The 22,436-nt window shown below is 47.6% G+C and overlaps 1 protein-coding gene across 1 annotated transcript in view; it reads right to left on the minus strand.

Moving 5' to 3' along the window:
• Nucleotides 1–21,855, minus strand: part of SLIT3 (slit guidance ligand 3) — a 586,308-nt gene extending 564,453 nt beyond the window's left edge. Inside the window, exon 1 of the mRNA XM_012780961.2 lies at nucleotides 21,240–21,855. Within this exon, the coding sequence (XP_012636415.2) occupies nucleotides 21,240–21,436 (197 nt within the window). The 5' untranslated portion in view covers nucleotides 21,437–21,855. The remainder of the gene's footprint in view (nucleotides 1–21,239) is intronic.
• Between the last annotated feature and the right edge of the window lie 581 nt (nucleotides 21,856–22,436).

The following is a 22,436-nucleotide window of genomic DNA, read 5'->3' on the forward strand; positions in this document are numbered from 1 at the left end:
CATATTTATCATCTTTTGTGTTCCACAGTTGCCATGGTAGTAAAATTTACACCCAACAGCCTCACTGCCATTTTCAACCACAAATAGAACTATTGTGTTCCCAGTCTGGCTCAGGAAAAACAGAAATGTGTGTGTACTACGGGGCAGGCTGCATGCTAGGCATAAGGCCTGGGGCTTCGGGGAACGAGAAAAGGATTTCTGCAAGATTTTCCTCCTTTCCAAAGCAGGCTTCTTGTTTCTCTTGTGATGAGATTGTGTTTTTTATTTTTTAATTGTGGTAAAGTACATATAACATACAATTTGCCATTTTAGCTATTTTTTTAGTGCACAGTTCAGTGGCATTAAACATATTCACAATGTTCAACCATCACCATTTATGTATTTCTATAAAATTTTCATCACTCCACACAGAAACTCTATACCCATGAAGCACTAACTGCCCTGCTGTCCACCTCAGCCCTTGACAACATTTAATTTACTCTCTCTCTCTATGAATTTGCCTATTCTGCAGATAGTATAGATATTGTATGTAGGTGGAATAATACGCTATTTATCCTTCTGTGCCTGGCTTATTTCACTTAGCATAATGCTTTCAAGGCTCACCCATGTTGTAGCATGGATCAGAATTTCATTCCTTTTCCAGGCTGAGTACTATGCCATGGTCTATCACATTTTGTTCACCCGTTCATCAGTTGACGGATGCTGGGGTTGTTTCCACCTTTTGGCTATTTTGAGTAATGCTGCTGTGAACACTGGCACACAAGTTTGAGTCTCTGCTTTTAATTCTTTGGGGTATGTGCTTAGGAGCGGAATTGCTAGATCACATGGTGCTTAGATGCTGAACTCTTTGAGTACGTGTCACACTCTTTTCCACAGCAGATGCACCATGTTCCATTCCTGCCAGCAATGCACAAGGATGCCAGTTTCTCCACATCTTCGCCAACACTTGTCATTATTATTATTTTTTATCATAGCCATTGTAGCAGATGTGACAAGGTTGTTTTTCGTAAGAGCAAATTAGTGAGGTAAGACATGGCTTGTTCACCGCTGCATTGGAGGTGCACACGGCTGCGCTGATTACAGCCTTGTCAAATGAAGGAATGCATGAGCTCTCCTGTTTACAATACTGTATTCCCTTGGATTTCATGTCCTTTCCAACTTTTCCCTGACTCTCCTGTTGATAGGATCTGGAAGTCACCCCCCAAAAATCCAACTCCACAAAAGAGACCCAGGCAGCAACAGAGAGCACAAATATAAGGGAGCTGTCACCCAGGGACCATCCGCACCACCTTTCAGCATTGTTTCCAGACCTAAAAAGCAGCACAACCTGTGGCTTTAGAGTCAGGGACCCCACTGGGTAGCACCTGAAAAGTGAAAAGACTGTAAGCGTTGTGGCTAAGAAATCAAAGCAGTGGGCCAAACAGACTGGCCCGAATGTCGCTTCTGCCTCTTGCCATATGTGTGTTGATGGGCAAATGGTTTGTCCTCCCTGTGCTGCAACTTGAACTAACCCTATTCTTGTGAGCATTAAAGTGAATCAATAACACGTAGCACAGTGCCTGGCAAAATGTGAGGTCTCAGTAGAAGTTAGCTGTTATCGGGACACTGTTTCCCCTGGGAAAACAGAAGGGGCTCCAGAAAGAGGGGCAGACTTATAGCTTAGTCTTCTTAGTTATCTCCCAAGCTGATGGAGAGACAGCAAATACCCCTCCAGACGCACAGCCTGGGTTTGGGATGAGGAACTCCGCCTTGTTTCTTCTCCACTTGGGCCACCAATCCCACCCAAGCTCACTTTGGCGAGGGGTGTGGGGAGAATGCAGGGCCATCACCACAAGGCTCTCCTGCGAGCCCCAGAACCCACGGCCCCAGGGGTGGGAGAGAACATTCACTACGTTAAAACCCACAGCTGAGACTGGCGTTGGGCAGAGTTTCCAAAGAGAAGGTGGAGGGACAGGCCAAGAATCCAGTGAGAACAGCAGGGGCTGTACCACGAGGACTCCCAAGAAAGCCCAGAAGGAACGAGCCCCGAGGCCGGGCAGGGTGGTGTTTTGTGTGGGCAGGACCGTAATTCTTAGGTATGTGGACCACAGTGGCATTCAGCTTAGCCTGACAGCAAGCTTTGTGTTAGACTGAAGCATATTGAAAACATCAAAGTCCCACGGAATAGAAAATAGCTCATGGGCCCAATACCTCACCTGTGTGTAACTTAAAAGTTTTATGGAACATGGAGACCTTCAAACCAAAAGCCAAGCCAGGAGTAGGGGGGTGGAGGAAGTAGTATCAAATAGCAGGACCCTACAAGTGTGTGTAGGGCCATGGCTGTGACTGTCGTATAAATAGATCCTGCTCACCGACACTGTCTCACTGACATGACAGAGCAGCACCACGTGTTAGGCAATGTTAGCACCATCTTACAGAGGAGGAAACTGAGGTTCAGTGTTAGGGACATGCTAAGTCTATATGCAGCTATTTTTTTAAAAGTTATGAAAAAGAAATTTCTATGACTTACTTCTAGTATTACAAACTAGAATGAACTCTATGAATTTATTACTATTCAACCTTTTCTACCAACAAAAATGCCAATTCCATGGGGTTTGACCTCATATAACACACTGCGTGAATTATTTTATACATAATAAATTATAAATAAATTATATCATGTGTAAATGTCATATTTTATTTATGCATTATATAATGTTATCTCTAAATTACATGATATCACAAAAGGCAGAATGCTTAGGGGCTGAGAACATGGATTCTTGAATCGGACTACATGGGAACCATGGCTCTGCCACTTATGAGCTTTGGGACATGGAGTAAATACCATATTCTCTGATCCCTTGGTTTCTCAGCTATAAAATGAGCTAATAATAGTACCAACCTCATAGTATGGTTGTAAGAATTAAGGAAACACCAAGTGCTAGAACAGTGCCTGGCACGTGTTACTTATTAGCAGTCATTACACATTCTTTTGTTCACTAATTCCTTGCAAAAATCCTTGGCAATAGTCAACGCCGCCTTCCTTTTGCAGTGAGAAGCCTGATACTCGGAGATTTGCCTAAGATCATACACCCAGCAAGGATGCATCAGGAATTCAAACTCAGGTCTTTCAGAGTCTCGAGTCCCGCTGTTCCCTGCAAGCTGCAGAGCTTCTCCTGGTGGTCTTCCTGCACCTTCATCTGCCATGCAGTGAAAGGTGAGGTTGGACCCAGCTGACTCCACGGTTCCTTCCGGCATCCTCACGCAAGGAGGCTCCATCAAAGCAGCAGCATCAGAAATAACAGGATCAAATGCTTGAAGTCCCGCTGAGCACCGTATCCTCAGCCATGTGGCCAGAAGCACTCTGTATTGAGGGCTCCAATTCTTTTTTTTTCATTTCTGCTATTTCTTTCCAGCATCCTCAGTACATTTCCTAATTAATCACTCCCACTTAATTTCCTAAAGCAATCACATCCTCCCCACAGGCAAGCGGCCTCGTCTCAGGCAGAAGTACACACACCAGCTGGCCCCTCGGCTACGTGGGAGTGTGTGAGCAGCCCTTGGACACAGCCCAAAGAGTGGCAGAGACACAGCGAAAACGCAGCTTGGTGAGCTACACTCGGAGGACACTCCCGCCATGCTGGTGACATGTGGCTTTCCTGGTGAGCAAAAGGGATACCGAGATACGATTCTTCAAGGAAACCCCAAGAGAGGCAGAAGATCCAGCCGGAGCGGCTCAGGATGGCGGCAGACTCTACCAGGCATTTCCCAGAGATGCCGGGCAGGGCTGTGCGGCCAGGCAGGGGGCTCGGATCCCACTCTCAGCTTTGTTGAGTACTTGCTGTGTGGCTTTGGACAAGAGCATTTCTTTGGTTGAGCCTCAGTTTCCCCATCTTTAAAATGAGACCAGTAATATACACAACACAGTGTGGGTGTACGGCAGGAGCCTCAAATACAACAGCCTAGAGAAGCCAGGAAGATGGCATCGGAGAGTGAACCCGGGCTAAGCAAAAGAAAATCAACATGGCATCAAATGGCAGGGACACAGTCTCAATGTTGGAGTCATAAGATGGGGCGGTTGGGGACATAGCTCACCTAAAAGAAGTCAACTGCTGTCATAGAGCAAAGCTGACCTTCTGTTGCCAGATATTTTTAAAAAAAAAGTTAGACATAGATTTTTGTATGTCTTCACCCAATCTTAAAATTTGGTCAAAAATTGATGTTGAAATGAACAATCACGTGAGCCGATCCCATGGTTGTTATTCTCATTACCATTAACTTCCCTGTAACTCAGAACCCCCATCTGTAACAGTGGATGTAAGGATTCCCTATAGCTGCCTGGTTCATGGACATCTGCAAAAATCTCTGGCACACTGAGAAACCAACCACTGTGTGTACACAACACTTACGCTGCTTCACTAATTTAAACATGCTTCATTGAGATTGGACTAGATGGTGTTTCTCAACTGGAGGTGATTTTGTCCCCTGGGAGGCATTTGGCAATGTCTGAAAATATTTTTTGGTTGTTACGACACAGGGGTGCATTGTAATCTCGTGGGTAGAGGTCAGGGATGTTGATAAATATCTTATCATAAACAGGACAGGCCCCCCCAAACAACAAAAATATGCAACCCATAATTTCAATAGTACAGAGGTAGAGAACACTAGGCTAGATGGAAATGTCCCCTTGTGTCCTCTTTCCAGAAAACGCTTTTTGAAGATAGAGGTGTGGATGGGTTTTGTAGAATATGGCAGGTGGGAGAAACAACATCTATAGTAATCTTCTCTGTGAGGCTCAAGGCCCTGCTTTCATTCTGCCTCCTACCACATCTTCTCATTATTGTCTCAACAACTGTCACCTCAACATATTTCCTAAAAAAAAAAAAATCTGTTGAAGATGCACACATTGGATAATAGGTTCTGGGAAACTGAGGACTTAAGAGATGAACTGTTTGAGCCAAGGTCCTTCAGCAGGTTGCAGGGCAGATCTGGGATAGCATCTTCCTGAGTCCTGGTCTTAGATACCTCGAGAAGACATCACTCCATTTTGCTGTTGCCATGGTAATTAAAAATCAATTTTGTCTATGTATTAAAGCAGTTGCTCTATAGTATATTCTCACATTGTTGAACCCGCCCTAGTTATTCCATGGATGTGAAAGTAATCACTTTTTTGTATATTCCACAAATCAGGCTACTTATGATTGTCCTTCACCTCAAGTGGGAGAAATAAGCGAGGTCATGTGGCACGGTGGTTGTCACGCATTGCTATGACTACTCCAAACACAGAAAACTGTGCTAGAAACAAAAGCAATTGATTCTGATTCACCTTAGGAACAGAAAGGAAAGGAAAGCAGAGTGACTTTTATCAATCCTTACATTATGCTAAGTGTTTCACATAGCTTACCTCATTTATTCTTCCCAATAATTTGAAGAAATTTTTTAGGTCAATTTTCTCGAACACTGCAGCACATCAGAAACATTTGCAAGTTTTATAAAATCCCAACGTCCAAAAAGCACCCCAGAACCATTAAATCAAGATCTCTGGGGATGGGCCAGGGCATTGGTAATTTTTAAGTCTCCCCAGGTGACCACAATATGCAGGCGAGTTTGAGAACCAGGGTTTCAGGACTCATTATTCTTATTTTACAATGATGTTGATATCCTAAGGGAGAAATGAACTTGCCTAAGGGCACCCAGCTGGTGAATGGTAAAACTGTGATTCAAATCCAGGTCTGTCTTTCACCAGAGGCCATTCATAATCCTTCTCATTGTGCCACTTTCTCCCCCAGAAGTTTGTTGTCTGTGGCTTTCTCATTTAGGGTGATTTGGCTGCAACTTTGTGAACTTGAGTGAATGGGAATTCTCTAGAAGGCTATCAGAGACTTCTGGATTCAATGGGCATCTTAAGAACAATTCTAGGGGAAAACAAGCAGGCATGGTCTGGTCATTGCAAAAGTGTTTAGATGGAATGAAAATCAATCATGTCCAATTTCTTTGTCCCTGTGGTCAAGATTTTAATTCCAGGAAAGAAGCATCCAATTGACCTGACTTGGGTCATGAGTTAACCTTTTGATTAGGAGAGGGCAAGACTCTGGATCACAAATCCACCAGACTGTGTCCCATGGATGCAGAAGATGACATTCCAATAACGTAAGAAGGGCTGCTGCTAGGAAGAGAGAGTGGATGAATCTTGGGCAGCCAAAATAAAAACCCAGAAGCCCATGTAATCAAAATCACTAAGACAGAGTCATTCAGAAGAAATAAGCCACCTGGGGAGGTGGCATCGAATGGCCTCAAAATCATTTGCAAAATATTGTGAGTTTGTGCATTTCTCTAAGGACAAGATCAATGTCCTTTATCAGATGATCTAGACCAGGCGTCCTCAAACTACGGCCCGTCGGCCACATGCCGCCCACAGAGGACATTTATCTGGCCTGCCGGGTGTTTTTGCCACCGCTGCCTGTCCTGCTTAGCACCCGACTCATCCCGGGGCCCGCAGTGCGCACTCTCCAACGGTCTGAGGGACAGTGAACTGGCCCCCTGTTCAAAGAGTTTGAGGACCCCTGATCTAGACCCTTAAAAAAAAGGTAAGGTTGAGGCTCTCAGGAAATCTTAAGGAGAAAAGGAAGAGCTCATAATCAACAGTTGCTAACAGAGCCTCAGGTCCCAGGAACTTCCTGGAAAAGTGAAACCCACTGTCCTGACTTGGCACCACACAGACAAGGCTCATACAGTTTTCCAAACTTGAGCCAAGAAAACAATGATTAAAAAAAAAAAAAAAAGCACCAACAAAAACAGACACAAGGTGAGAACTAACATGTTTGCCCACAGTTGCACAGCAGTACGGGATAGGATATACCCAGTGAGGAAAGGAGATGGGGATCTCTGAGAAAAAATCGTAACTGGAGGAAGCTGGGGGTTCTCCAGGGTCAAAAGCCAACAGGAATAAATACAACTCAGTTGTGGATGTATTAAAATAGAGCCCTGGCCCAAGCAGCTTGCCTGGGGCCCTGCGCTCCCTTTCAAAGGGCCTCTTCTCTATCCCATGAGGGTATCTTCCCAGATTTAGGCACCAATAGACTAATAGGCATGCAGGAACTTGAAAAATAAAGCCATTGTGAGTTATGAGCACTAAATAAATCATTGTTCAATGCATAAATTCATAGATGAATCAATACACAAACAAAAGAACAACAATGGTTAACTGTGGCTACTGCATGTATAGGTACTATGTTTAAGTTCCTATTATGTGTCAGGGACTGAGCTTTACATGATGTATTCCTCATCCTCACAATAACCCTAAAAGGAAGTTACTATGAGACCCATTTTACAGATGAGCATCCTAAGACTCAAAGAGACGAAGGGACATCTACAGTGGCACAACAATAAGCGATGGAATTTGAAACCAGATTTGTCTGACTTGAGCATCTCTGCTTGTCACAATGCCACATGCTGCCTCCTCATATCCACAGTCTAGTAAGAGCATCACTTGTGTGTTGGGCATTTTGATTACACCATCCCTAATTCCTACAACAATCCTTGAAATAGGTATTACCATCTCCATTTTTTTTTTTACTAGAAAGACAAGTAATTTGCCAAAGGGCACATTTCTCACATGGATTTTTGAATCCAGATCTCTTTGGCACTAAGCTCAGGGTCTTTCCAACAAACCTGCTGCCTAGCAAATTCCATTTGATTTTTAAAAATGTGTTGACTTCGTCTTATTTCCACAAGCGTTACACTAAGCTTCTGTAGAGAAATGCACAGCTCCTGCCCTCAGGAAGCTTTTAATATAGTTTAGAGATCAGATCATATGGTACAGAAAATAACAGTGATAATTATATGACTATGGAGGTTTTAAAACACAGCTGCAACTTCTGGGAGACTTCTTCCAAGGAGAGATGGTCCCCACGCTTGAATCTGGGCTAGCTCGTACTATTCAGAGCAATAGGGTAGAGCACAAGGGATACTGTGTTACTTGTAAGGCTAGTTCATAAAAAAGCCCCAGGACTTCTGAGTGATTTTGAGTTGTTGCACACTGATTCTTGGAGTCCTGAGCCTCCAGGGAAGAAGTTAGAGTACTCTGAGGCCGCCATGTTGTGAGGAAGCTCAAGTCACATAGAGGCCGCATGTGCAGGCGCCCTCCCCAACAGTCCCAGCTGAGCCCAGCCTGCAAGTCATCCCATCCTAGGTGCTAGACATGTGAGGGTACGGCCTGCATGTGACTCTAGCACCCAGCTATTCAAGTCTCCCCTGATCATTACGGACTCTCCAGCTGATGCCTCAGACATTGTAGAGCAGGGTCAAGCCATCCCTGCTGAGCTGTGTCCAAATCCCTGACCTAGGGAATCGCTGAGAAGGATAAAAATGGTTGTTACTTTACAACACTAAGCATCAAGGTGGTTTGTAAAGCAGCAAAAGGTAGCTATAATAATGGCTTTTTGAACTGTTATTTAGTGCCAGGAACTGTCCTCTAAGCTTGACATGTATTACCTGATTCGATCTGCCCAACAAGCCAGTGAGGCAGGTTACTGGGAAAGAACATGCCCAGGATTACTCAGCCAGGGATGGCATTAGAACCCCGGTCACGCTGACTCTAGCGTCAATACTCTGAACTGCTGTGCTATAGAGAAAGGGAAAGTATGTCTTTGTATAAAAACCTACAAAGCCCCAAGCCAATCCGTTTTAAGAAACACTAACTGCTATTTTTGAAACTAAACATCTTTTTCTTTCTTAATTTCAGACGGCTTACTGTGGAGCTGAGCTAATTATTTGAGCCTTAATCAAGGACCAGCCACTCCCTGAAGCAGCTGTCCTGGCCTCTGTCTTGCCTCTAGGAAGTCCCTTGGGTTGGTTGGATGTTGGCTCAGGTCTGAACCCCAAATCCTGGGCCCCAGAAGTGAGGATGCAGAGGGCCGAGAGGATACCTTGGAGACCATCCAGTTCACTCCCTTTCAAGATGTGGAAACTGAGGCCCAGGGAGGTCAAATGACTTGTCCAAGGTCACACAGTGTGTCGGGGGCACAGCCAGGTCTCCAGATTCCCAGGCAAGCGCTCTTCCCACTACACCACGCTGCAGTTGCTAACAGTTCCCCGGAGCCGCCTCCCTCGGCCCTCCTCTCGACAAAGCTGTTCCCCCCACACACAGCTACACAGTCACATTTGGCAAGAGGTGCTATCAGCCCTGCTCTGCTCGTGAAACGCTGTTTTGCAACGAGCCCTCTTTGTTCGTTAGCAACACAGACAAAGAAAACTGTAGTGCGGTCTTCTTGGAAGGAGATGTTTCTTGTTTTAAAAGACGGGAAAGAGAGCTTCCTGGCTGAATATGGCTTGAATCAGCATGCAGCTCCAGTCGGGAAAGAACCCAGAGGAGATTTAGGGCTTTGCAAAATTTCTAGAATGTGCAAGGAGGGCGCATGGAAGGGGGGAAGCTTATGGGAAATGTTTCAGAAAGTATTAAAATGTACGGCTAAACAGAGTAAACACAGCAGATTGGTTGCCATCTTGCGCTATGAAGCAATTAGAAGGGGGTGGGGATGGGGAACTAGACTCATTAAAAGCTCCCATGAAGCAACTGGCCTTCCCATTTTTGGATTCTCGCTCGCTCCAGTCCTGGTTCCTTGTGTTTTCCCCTTGCTGTTTTCTTCAGCTGGGATCCTCCCTCTCTAGACCCTAAATAAGCTACAGCCTTGCTGGAGCCCTCAGGCTATGATCTGCAATCCCAAATTGCCCATCTGGTGTCTCTCCCCTCTGGTTCCACGTTATTACTTATTTGGGGGCTAGATTTTGTCCCTCTCCTGTCTCCCTGGCTCCCCGGATTGGCAGAGGCTTCCTGTGGCTCTGAGTGATCTTTACAAAGGACCAAATGTTGGAACGAGGCTGAAGTGGAAGCAGGGAGAACTTCTCACGACCACGCCAGAAAGCTGAGGTCCTCTCCTATGACTTCCCTGAGACATCGATCTTTCGAGATGGGCTGAGATCAGTGGGGAGGGAGTGGACCAGATGATCTCCAGAGATACCTCAAAAGCCTGAAAATCTCTTGGCCAGGGAAGGAAACGAGAGGGGGAGGAACAGAACCAAGTTCTGTGGCAGAGATTCAGAACTTGTAAGCTGGCAGCAGTTGAGAAGGGAAGTGCCAGCACATGGGGGTGTGTGGGGGGTGCAGTGGACGCATTTCTCAGCGCTGTTGCAGGCTCAGGGTCTTGCATCCCTCAGGACCTGGTGAATGCTGCCTGAGAACCACCTCCTGCGACAATCACAGCCAAAGTCTCCAGGTAAGATCTCCAAAAATAAACTCCACCGGCCAAATGAAGGCTCCAAGACAAGAGTCTTCCCGATGGCCTACCCTGCTCTTATGCTAACCTACCCAGAGGGCAAATTTCATTCCATAGCCCCCTTGCTCATTTTCCCCTGGGAAAGTTCCTTCTGCTGAGTTAAACCTAAGAGAGAAGAATAAAGGAATTACTACCTTGGGGAAAGAATGGCCCCTGGTTCCCTTGCAGCCCAGCAGGGGAAGGGAAGCTGGCCTCCCAAAGAAGGGCCTATATTTCCTCATAACCTTACACGTTGCTGCACCGGGTGTCAGTGTTTATGAAATGCTTCTCAAATAAGGTCAGTGTTGTACACAGAGCGAGGACTCTAATAAAATGCATAACTTGCGCTGTTTGCCAGCAAGCTGCAGAGGCATACTCGAATGCTCTCTCGGATACAGTTGTTCTCAGATTAATATTTTCCCCATGAGTTTTTTTTTTTTTTTATTCCGCATGTAGTATTTTTTATGATGTGTGAGTTTTTCTACATATTTGTAACCACTAAAAGGGATGAGGGGGGCTTGCTTTCATCGATGATTCCTGAGGGTTTGGTGCTGCATCTTTCACGCATTTCCCCCAAATCCATAAATCTCCCCTCTGAAACCTAGCATGGTAGCGTCTGCCTTGTCAGTCATTTGGTGAGAAGGGATAGTCCAGACTGATTTTCATGGTATTTTTGAGCTGTCCTAGTTATGAGAACATTGTACTTGCTTTATTCATTGTGGTAGACACTCAATAAATGGCTCGTTTAAGTATCTCCATATTTCATAGATTCCTTTATTTGATCCTACTGTCTTGGATTATCCAGTGAGGCAAGAAGTCCTCTAAACTCTACCTGGTTGGGTTGCTGACATGGCTGGTGTGAGGCTATATTTGCATTTGCAAAAGATGCATCTTGTTAAATAAAAAAGAAACTGGAGCAAGAGTTTGAAGATACGGGTGACTCCGAGCAAGGCTTTGGAGCTCTCTGAGTTTCTTCCTATGTAAATGGAAACTTCTAAAATATACCCTGATTATCTTCCAGATACAGGATTTAGTGGTTCAAATCAGATATTGTGGGTGGACTCATTAAGGTATTCACGTAGCACTAAAATTAGAAGACATTTGCAGACATCTGAGCTCATTTCAACCTTGCATCAGCCCCAAAGAGAAGTGTTGTTCCTAAGGTTACAGATGGGACAGTGGAGACTCAGGTGCTCATCCAGGTTGGGCAGTTAGGAAACATGGAAACCAGGATTCAGCCTGGGTCTTTCTACTCATTACAGTCACATCCAAATTGTATCCCCATTGGTTTCCCACTAATACCACTCAGAAATCTCATATACAGAACACTTTCTACCTATATTCTAGAGCTGGGCAGAGATATGGAGTAGGGAAAAGAATGTCAGCAAAGTGCTAGCTAGTCCAGAAAATTCTGCAACACATTTCTGAGCAGGATAGCTGTCCAGTGAAATCATCATTGCTATGCTTTTTAATTACGAGATAATCTGTTCTCTTCTCTGCTTGAGGGGAAGGGAGCTTGGAAGTATATCTAAGGAATTTATCATTTATAGAGTCCAGCCCTGGAGCACCCTTACCCACTACCCTGGACATGATAAAAGGCTTCAGATGGCCACGAAGATGAAGTCTGAGGTTGTTTCCAGGACAAAGCCATGTGTTAGTTGCAGGTCTCCAGTCTCCAATGCAGGTCTAGGCCATGAAATCCAATCTCAGGACCTGGGGCTCTGGTGGTGACAGTCCAAATTCAGTATCAAAGCTATGGGAGGCTACATGGAGGGGAGAAGAAGACAAAAAGCCAAGCTAGAAAGGTTAAGGCAAGAGCCAGGAGCAGTTCAGGCTCAGGGAGAGATGCAAAGATGTCCAATGTCATGATCAAGCCATAAGCTTCAGAAGAGAAGAAGAGAAGGACTCCACACCAGTAGACAGACCTGAGTTAGGGCATATATATATATATATTCTAGAGGGCAGGGGAGCTAAGAATGGGTATGCCTGGTAGCAGACAGGAGCTTGGGAGGCCGAAAAACTCAAGAGGGAGACAAGGTGGGTGGTTAAATGTGCTGGCAGACTTTCAGGAACCACAATATTCACTGCTGCCAAAGTGCAGAATGAATCAGGGGTCAGGAACCAGACTGGTGTTTCGGACAAGAGAAGAGGAGCTTGAGCCCACACAAGCAGTGGTCTGGCCATAAGTGATGCCACGTTCTACACCAGCCGGGATGCATCTTAGGTACATCTCGTTCCTACAGGCCCTGATGCCAGGGTGGGCGGAGCCCAGAGATCACGGCTAAAAGAAAGCAAGTGGTATATCTGCTGGAAAGGAAGACAGCCCCTGTCAAAACTGAGTAGATACTTGAGGGGGAAAATACTGGTCAGTAAGTTTCATCAGAACTGTTCTTGGAGGGTTTATCCCCTCAAACCCAAAATTTAAAAAATAATTGGACACACACCATGGTGATATTTTTCCTAAGACTTGACCTCCTGGATTCTGTTTAAACTTCCATGTTAGATAAAACATCCACAAGTGCAGCTCCTGTTGTTTAAACCGGGCTCCGGCCTGGCCCGTCTAACCGTGAACTTCCGTGAATCTGCACCACTTTCCCTTTTCTACGTACGGAAAGTTCTACCCTCTTATTCTTCAAGCCCCAATTCAAACACCAACCACTTACCCCAACTGGACCCAAGGGCTCTCTCCCCAGTTTGTGTCTCAATCACATCCCTGGCATCCTCTCCTGGCGCTTTGCATCCAACATGGACTCGGGGATTCAAGTTCGACTCAGGTTGTTTTCTTCTAGCTGTTCTTTGAAAATTGAATTTGGAAGACAGAAAAGGAGGCTGACTTGAAAGATCTGGGGAGAAATGACATGACCAGAGGGTGGAGTGCAGACTCTGAGACCAGCCTGGTTGGGTGATCCCGGCCTCCCCTGCTCCTGTCTGGGGACGTCACTCCACCTCTCTGATGTAGTCTCCTCATCTATAAAATGCAGACAATGTTCGTACCTACCTCGCATAATGGTCAGACTATCAAATGAGTTCATGCATATTAAGTATAAGAGCAATGTCAGGCACAAAGAAGGACTCAATAAATACCAGTTATTGCTGTGGCGGTGACTGTTGTCATTGTTGACAGAGGTCTGGGAGGTGTGGAGGCCTCAGTCTTGCATGCTTCACCCTCTATCGTATCTGTTCCCAGAACTACTCAGGCATGTGCCCCATGCCAATGGGTACCCAAGATGTTAAAGGAAGTCATCGAGTGTAAACAGCTGAAGTTACCCAAGCTTTGCTATTGGCAGAAAGGCCCTATTCCTCAGGCTAAAATATTTGCCAGGAGAAAATAACAGACACATGTATATGCACACACACACACACACACCCCACACACCCCATGCTGGTGGGGGTTTTGATACCAGCCTAAGAAGGGAAAAATGAAGCTAAAGTCATGATGGAAAGTTCCATGGAAAACCAAGAGTTTAGAGAAAATTCAGCAAACAGAAGTATTAGCATTAATAGGAAATTATTCCAGAGAAAATGTGAACAACAGAACCTCAGAGAAAGAAGATGCTGAAGGCTAATAGGACTTCAACATTTTTATCCACCATGGCTAAAAAGAACAGGACAATATATTTATGTAATCCCCATGCCAGACCATAGAAAGGCTTCAAAACATCACCAGAGAGGACTCTGCAGATCATATTGACAGCTCAGATAAAGGGCCACGAGGCAAGCTCACTAAAATTGCAGAGGGAATACAAAGTGGGAGATGGGGAAAGGAGTGGTTAATTTGCTAGATGAGGAAATCAAAATAGAAAATGTTCCTGAAAAGCTGATGAAATGAAACAATTTGCCAAAATTTAATTAGGATGAATGCAAAGTGTTGCACTTAGACTCCAAAAGTCAAATGCACAAGTCTAGAATGAGGGACAACAACATGATAGCTGGGAAGCTTGGGGAGATGCCCAGATCCAGGATAGCCCCGTCAAAATGAGCCCGCCCAGGAACATGGCCGTCCACGGTAAAAAGGCCGCCTTGGAGTGCATGGTAGAAGTCAAATAAGAGCGAAGGTGCGGAAGATCTCTTTCTCACTGATGCAATCCAAGAAAATTGGAACCTATTTAGAGGAAGAGAACTAGGAATGTAGGACAAGGTCTACCCCAAACTTTAACACATACAGGATAGTTCAGGCAATTATAAAAATTTAAGGAAGAAAAGAGAAGACTCGGGTAAGTGGGTGGTGAGAAAAATAACAACAATATAATTCCTTAAAACCTCTCATTTGGAAAAAAAAAAAAAAAAGATTATACTTGTTCTGGGTAACAACTACCAACAAGAAATAAGTTCAACCCACACACAAAGAAAATTTTCTTATTAGGACTATTTTTTTCAATGGAATGAATTGGTTTAGGAAGAACTGAGTTCCTCATCACTAGATGTAATCAAGCAATGGAGGCTGACAGACTACTTTCCCCTAAATTGTATTGATGGAAGAGGAGCCTTCATGTGGCTGGAACTTGAACAGGAGGACCCCTTCCAACCCTAAAAATCTGTATTTTTCTAAATCAAGTTTATCCTAAGCACGCTCTGAAAGGAAGACTATAGTCAGTAAGAATGATAAATAATAATGACAGAACAATTTACAGAGCATGCACTTGGTTCCAATTAGTCGATGTAGGTTCATTCAATTTTCAGCAGTTCTAAAAAGGGTTAAGACCACCTTACATAGTGAGGGTGGAGCACACTAGTAAATACAGCTGTTTCAAGTAAAAGCAGTAACTTTTAGAGGCAGATGTGGGAAGTCAGTAAAAGAAGGTATTTAGGAAAAGATAGAAAGAATGAGCATTGAAAAAGAGAAAAAGTCAGGGCCAAAATTTCCCCATGAAAATCCAGCCCCCCAAAATAAATAAATAAAATGCATTCCTTATTTAAATATACCACAAAGCAGCACGCCCATGGAAAAGATATAAACCACTTCAACCGTAATCCCCTTTTTATGGAACGGAGGCCAACCTGGGCTTAGCTGCAGGGGTAGAACCGAGAGAGGAGAGGGAGAGGGAGGGGACCCAGGCAAGAGGGTGCTGGGCACAGCCACAGGCAGGCTGGGAACTGGCCCCCATAGGGCTCTGGGTTGGAGCAAATTTAGAGTGGGCACCTCAAACCTTCCAGCTGGACGGGGCCTGAGATGAGGAAGTGAAAATAATAACCCCAGTCACTATCATTAATAATATGTGCAGGGCTCCTGTGTGCCAGGTACAGCCACGTGTCACTTAACAACAGGGATACGTTCTGAGAAACGCCTTGTCAGGTGATTTTGCCATCATGCAAACATCACAGAGTCCTTACACAAGCCTAGATGGCACGGCCTACTACACATCTAGGCTACATGGAACAGCCTATTGCTCCTAGGCTACAAACCTTTACAGCATGTCACTGAACTAAATACTGTAAGCCACTGGAACACAATAGCAAGTATTTGTGTATCTAAACATAGAAAGGGTACACTAAACATATGGCATAAAAGATGAAAAGTGGTACACCTGCATAGGGCACTTTATCATGAATGGAACTTGCAGGACTGGAAGTTTGCTCTGGGTGAGTCAGTGAGTGAGTGGTGAGTGAAGGCCTGGGACATTACTGTACACTCCTGTAGACTGTATAAACACTGTACACTTAGGCTACACTAAATTTATTTTTAGAAAAGTAATTGCACTATGATATTACAACTACGACATCATTAGGGAATAGGAATTTTTCGTATCCATTATAACCTTATGAGACCACTGTCCTACACGTGGTCCGTTGTTGACCGAAACATGGTTACACAGCACCTAACAGTACTGTGTTAAGCACCTCCTGGACATTATTTCATTTAATACTCCCAAAGAGGAACATTTGTCATGCATACTTTACAGTCAAGGAATCATGGTAGTATAAACAATCACAGCAATGACAATGAGCAGACAGCACTGGGGGCGGGGGGGGGGGGGAGCGGCGGGGGACAGCATGCTGAGCATGGCGTGTGGATGGCCCCAGGCCATTGTGGATGCATGATGTTCCACACCATGCCCATGGGGACAGAGGGATTATCATCCCTGTGTTAACGGGGGATTAAACAGACCACAGTCCAGAGCAATGGTGCAACACGCCCGGGGTGCAACAGCAAGGACGCAACAGCTCTGGAATTCAAACCCAGGGCTGTCTGTCTCCGGAGCCCATGCAATAACCACAATGCTGAAATCTCTGAAACCTTCTTGCCACAGCGCAGTTCAGTTCCCAGGGCTCCAACCCACTATCCATTCTCACTTTCCAGCGGAGAAGGAACTCAGTGACAACAAACAATACCGGAGAGAAACAAAATAACAACCAAACTGGCAAAAATGCAGAAATAATAGAAGACCCAGATGATCGGCAAAAGCAGAACTTGATAATGATACTACAAATCCATATCAATTAATTCAAGAAGAGCAGCAATCAAAGACCACAGAGCGCTCAGGATGCTGCTGATGAGTTCCTGATTAGAAAGTCCGGTGGTTGAAGTGCTCAGGATTTCTAGCTCTTTTCACGAGCATGTGCACAGTAGGAGTTTTGCAAGGTTGCTAAGCAACGCCTGGCAACCAGACTCCGGAGCGGATCACTCGATGGGAGTCCCTGGTAACTCTAGTAAGGCAATAATTTTAGTTCATGAAATCCAAATTTTAGATACTGAAAATCCAGAATATTTAAATTCATAAAGAATTCATGTAATAGGTTACTAGTATGTAGCCCTCAGCCATACATCGAAACGCAAATCTTTACCTGCCCATCTTTCACTTGTAAGAAGAAAGAGTTATATTTTTGAGACTCATTATTCCTTTATTCAACACGCATTTGTTGACACTGTTCTAAGCACTGAGGAGGATGATCCAGGACAGTAGACTATATTTGGAAAACCACTAAGCCCATGCTAGAATCCGCCTTTCTGGGAAATAAGGCCCAGAGAGGTAAAGCAATCTGTCCAAAGTTGCACAGCACCTTGTAGGTGGGGACACTCAGCTGCTCATTAGACTCTCCAGGAGAGAACCATGCCTCCCCGAAAGGCCACATCACCACGGTTGGCCCAGAGAGGACCCATGATTCACCAGTTCGCCCCTGTCCTCTGAGCTGGCCTGGGGGCTGGGAGTGCCGGGACACAGGGCCTGGCTGCTGAGCATCCTGGAGAGTCTCCCACTTGACCTGGGGACCTCTGTGGTCAAGCGAGGGAAGGCCTGTGACATGGTGTCGGTTTTTATTGGACCCAACCACCGGCAAAGCTTGCCGTCATCTGGAGCGACGGGGAAAATTGAGTTACCACATTCTCACGTTTCAGCCTTTCGCCTGTTTTCCTTCGCAAACAGGAAATGTTTATTTAAATACAGCCGTCTCCTGCGTGTTCTGGGGCCAAGTGAAAACCAAAGATGTCCACTCTTGCCCCCGCTCTACCGGCCGGGCCACCGCCTCGCCCGGGCGAGAAGTGGGCCCCTGGCTGTCTCTCCGCTGCAGGCAGGACCAGAAGGAGAGGCCCCACGTGAGCCTTCATTTTCATCTGCCTCCTTTTTCCAGGCCGAGATTGTGGTTAGAGAAGAATTACATCTGCGGGCTCCTTTTGTGCTCAGAAGGGCAAATGCAACATCTGTTTACTCTGCGCTCCATGGTAAATGTTTGGGCTCAGGCACCACCATTCACTTCCTCCCTGCGCGTCCTCTATCTTTGCTGCACGGGAGAAAAATGACACTGAATTCTCCTCCTCGGCCTTTATTTAGCTTTCTTGTGGGTGTCACCTCCTCATTGGAAGGGGGGGGGAATTTGTCAGTAGTTTACAAAAGACAGAGACTTTCTCTTTCTGTGTGATGTGCTGACATTCTAGGGAAGATCTTGGAATACAAACCCCCGACTCTGGTGCTGGCTTAATTACAAACCCTTCGGGCCCCATTCCAGGCCCGAAGCAAAGTCCGAATGGGGAACACATTATCCGCACTCAGGTTTTCCTTAATGTCATACCACGAGACTTCAGAAGCCAAAAGCATCCAGAGAAACAACAAACATACACGCACACACACACACACACACACGCATACACAAATCCCTTCATGAAAGGCTCTTTGGGAGGCAGAGGCAGGAATGGAGAATGGAGAAAATGCTCCTCCTTTGTTTTCAAACACAATTTAAACATCTGAGATCAGAAAACTGGATTTTTAGGAAGGCCTTGAGCAGCTAATGGCAGTGCAGACAAAATGTGTGGCCCGTGACAAAGTAAGGCCCTGGGAAGTTTAAAACACTCAACAAAGGAAGTTTGTTTCTTCTACCCTTTGCTTATATTCTTTAAGTTGAAATGCTGGTTTTCTTCTGCATATGTAACGGTTTTATATACAGGTACTGGAATGTAGGAGAGACTCAAGGAATGTTTGTTGAATGAATGGAGGGAGGAATGAATGAACAATTCTTGCCTGAAGAAATCCTTAGATGGCGTAAAAATGCCAAATATCCCCCAAGGAGTTGGCAGCATTGAAATCTTACAACTGAGTGGACCAGGAGAAGGTGTGGGCAGGTAAAGGACTATTGGGGGGCTGCCCTGAAACTCTGAGGTGACCTTGACCCAGCTTGCCCCTAAAGGCTGTCCCCACTCCTGGGGAGGAGAGAGACTAGAACAAGAGACCAGCCCAGGCAGCCCCATCACCACCGTGCACCCTAGCCAACGTGGCACCACCCACCGGGCTCGAGACCAGAGATTTCAAAGCAGCTCCTGCTCCGCCACTGCCTGCCAGGACCGTGACTGCAGCAGGAGGCCCGTGGGGATGTCCAGGCCTCCAGTCTTCACCCTGTTTCTCCAGTTGTAGAGCAGATGGGCTGCCCCTGAGCTGCCTGGATCTTCCGAGGGAGATGCCCGAGTAGCAGGCTGGCTTCGGTGCTGTGCCTGCAGCTTTGGAAAACTTCCTACATACCAAGAAGAGAGCTCACTCTCCTCGGTTTCCCGAACATGCAACATGATTTTGAAGATGGGGAAGAAGTAGTCCTAAGACCCCGAGCAGGAGGTCAAGGTGAGCTGAACTTTTGCATGGGTTACCCAAAGCAGAAGCAACAGCAGCCTATTCTAAGACCCAAGCCCAGCCAGAACCCTCCCAGGACTGGTTATAGATCTTGGCCCAAACTGACCCTTGTTCTAAGGATGTCCAGTTGGGGGGAAGGGGTATAGGCCTAGGAAGGAGCTAGGCAGGCTTGGATTCAAACACTTAACTAGCTACATGACCTTGAGTAAATGACACGATGGCTTAACAGTAAAATGGAGTAATAAGCATTCCCTATGTAACTGACAAGACTGTTGTAGAGATTTGATAACACGTACACATAAATGTGAAGGCACAGAGCATTCATTAGCTACAGTTATTATTTCACCAACACGACTAGCACTAGTGTAAGGAGGAGGGAAACGGTTTATAAGTTATAGGTATCTAAAAGTGCCATTAAAACAAATTTTTGCCCAGTATAGATTAGTATAATATCTGAATTGAGATGTGAAAACCTGGATTCTGGCCCTTTTTTTGCCATCAACTTGCTGTGTTTCCATGGGCAAGTCATTTACATTTGCCAGCCCAGTTTTCACCATGTGTTGATGAAGATTGAGCTCTAACCCTTTTGGACTGTGTGGTTGGATCCAACAGAACAATCACTACACTTGGAAAAAAAATGTTCCGAGCCAAAGGAAAGCACCAGAAGTAAGGAAGGCAGTTCTGTTGATTTGAGTCTCTGCTCAGAGATGCACAAAGAGTAAGTGGAAGAGAAGAGGAGGTGGGAGTGACAGGAGGTGACTAACAGGAATAACATACCAGGACAATTGGCATCATCACCCCTCTCTTCCAGCTGAAATCAACAGGGCAGAATGGAAGATGCATTCCTACCCCAGAGTCACGTGTGGAAGGGGGGACCTGGGAGAGCAAGACCTGGAGAGTCTGTCACAGTACAGCAAACCCTTACCCACTTCCCCGTCCCCCAGTGCTCCCTCCTTCCCCACACCCCCATTTCTGGACTAAGAGGAGCCCACCCGGAGTTCAAGTTTTGAATTTGGTTCTGAGGATCAAAATGATAAATGTTTCCAAAACGTTGACATATGAAAAGTAAATATTTGGTTGCACAATTGGGGTTAAAACGAGGGTCAATCCACCCCACTCTCCAAGCTCCTCTCCACTGGCTGCCAAACCCAGGATCCGAGGCTGAGTGCGGTTTGTGAGATTACAGCGCTAGGGCTCATTTGAAGGGCTGTCAGCATTTCCATTCTCCGGCCGTTTGGGGAGGCATTTATAACCGAGCCATAAAAAATTCACCCCGGCTGCAACTTGGCATCTCCCAGGCTGCGCTCCAGGCAGGGCGGGTTTTGCAAGCACCCACTCTGAATCTGTCCGTTTCCTCAGAAGTTAAACCTTCACCCACACTCTCAACTTTCCGTGCAAGGGCAGCCAGAGAGCGGCGGGCCCGGCGTCCTGATCTCCAAGCCGGTCAACAGTCTCAGGCCCTCTCGCTCTGGCCTCCATGCCCTGACACCCCCTCACCCTATGGCTTTCGCCTTCGTCCCCCTCTTTCATGAGCGCCAACCCCTTACCCTCGCGCCCACACCTCGAGGTAGCCGTGTTCTCTCCTCCCCTCGCCTCCGGCCAGCCTACTCCTAGGAAGCTGTCAGCGGGCCCTGCGCCTGGAACCTTCACCCCGAGAGGCACTGCTCTTGGCCCACTGCGGAGAGCTTTGGGACCTCTCTCTCCAGACCTGCCCAAAGCCCCAGGCCCCCAACTCAGGGAGAAAGAGATCTACAGAGAGAGAGATCGGAGAGGGGGTGAGGACAGAGAGTGCATCCAGCGCGGCCAAGGGGAAAGGAGGGATCTGGCGCCTGGGGGCCCCCTCGGTGGGACCCAGGTGGGTGGCCCGCGCAGGGCGGGGCGGGGCGGGGGTACTCACAGGCGCTCGGCGTTGCGGGGGATGCCCCGGGGAACAGCCCGGAGGCCCAGCCCGTGGCAGTCCACGCTGGCGGCGGAGCAGGTACACTTGGTGGGGCAGGCGACGGCGGGGGGCCAGCTCAGGACGCTCGCCAGCGCCAAGGCCAGCGCCAGGCGGGCGCGCACGGCGGCGCCGGCCCCCGTCCGCCCGGGGGCCATGGTGTGCAGGGCCCCGCGCCCGCGGGAGGCTGCCTCTGCCGGGCGAGACGCGTGGAGCCCGAGGAGGCGCGCGGGGAGCGCGGGCGGCCTGGGGAGCGGGCGGCGGAGTTGGCGCGGAGGAGGGGCGAGCTCGGCGCTCAGGCGCACGGGGCGCGGGCGGAGCGGGGCGCGCCGGGCGGCGGCGGCGGCAGCTCCATCTGCGGGGCCGGCGCTGCCCCGCCGCGCATCGCTCGGAGTGCCCAGGTGCCGAGCGCCCCCTGGCCCCGCGGGCCCGCGGGCCGGGTCGGGGGCCTGGGGCGAGCGCAGTGGGGCGCGGCGCCCGGGGAGCTCCGGCTTGGGGCTGCGCTGGGGAGCGCGGCGGCGGCGGCGGCGGCTGGGGCACGGGGCGGCCGGGCGAGCTGGCCGGCGCTCGCTCTCTCCATTCACTGAGCAGGGCAGACACCGGAGACGCGGGGCCCACCCCTCCCACCCCCCAAAAACGCCAACTCCGCCTCCCATTGGCTGCGCCGCGCGTCATGTCGACCAAGTTGGGAACTTTGCTGGAGCGACCGGGAGCTGGGAGGGAGGAGGCAGCGGCGGAGAGAGAGGGAAGGAACCGGGCACGCCAGGGGCTCGGCCGGCGGGCCAGGAAAGAAACGCTGAAGCTCATCCACTCGTGGGAGCCAAGGGCTGATAAGGCTCGCGGCACCTTTTTCTTCTAGTCCTGGCATTGAGCTGGGCACCCTGCTCCTATTCTTTCCTTCAGTCCCAACACGGTCTCGCAGGCTCTGAGTACCCTCGTTTTATAGAGAAAAATCCGAAGCTCAGAGAAGTGAAATGACTTGCCCGAGATCACACAGCTCCCGGGGCCGCGAAACCAGGGCACTGTCGCCCGCGCAGCTGCGCCGCTGCGGCACCTGGCACTCGTGACAAGAATCCACAGCTTCCCTTAGAGGCCCTGCTTGATTGGCACGCATCGAATGCACCCCGCTGTCACACGTGTCACGAAAGATGGCTGCAC

The sequence above is a fragment of the Microcebus murinus genome, chromosome 21 (genome assembly GCF_040939455.1).
Source record: "Microcebus murinus isolate Inina chromosome 21, M.murinus_Inina_mat1.0, whole genome shotgun sequence".
Taxonomy (NCBI): Eukaryota; Metazoa; Chordata; class Mammalia; order Primates; family Cheirogaleidae; genus Microcebus; species Microcebus murinus.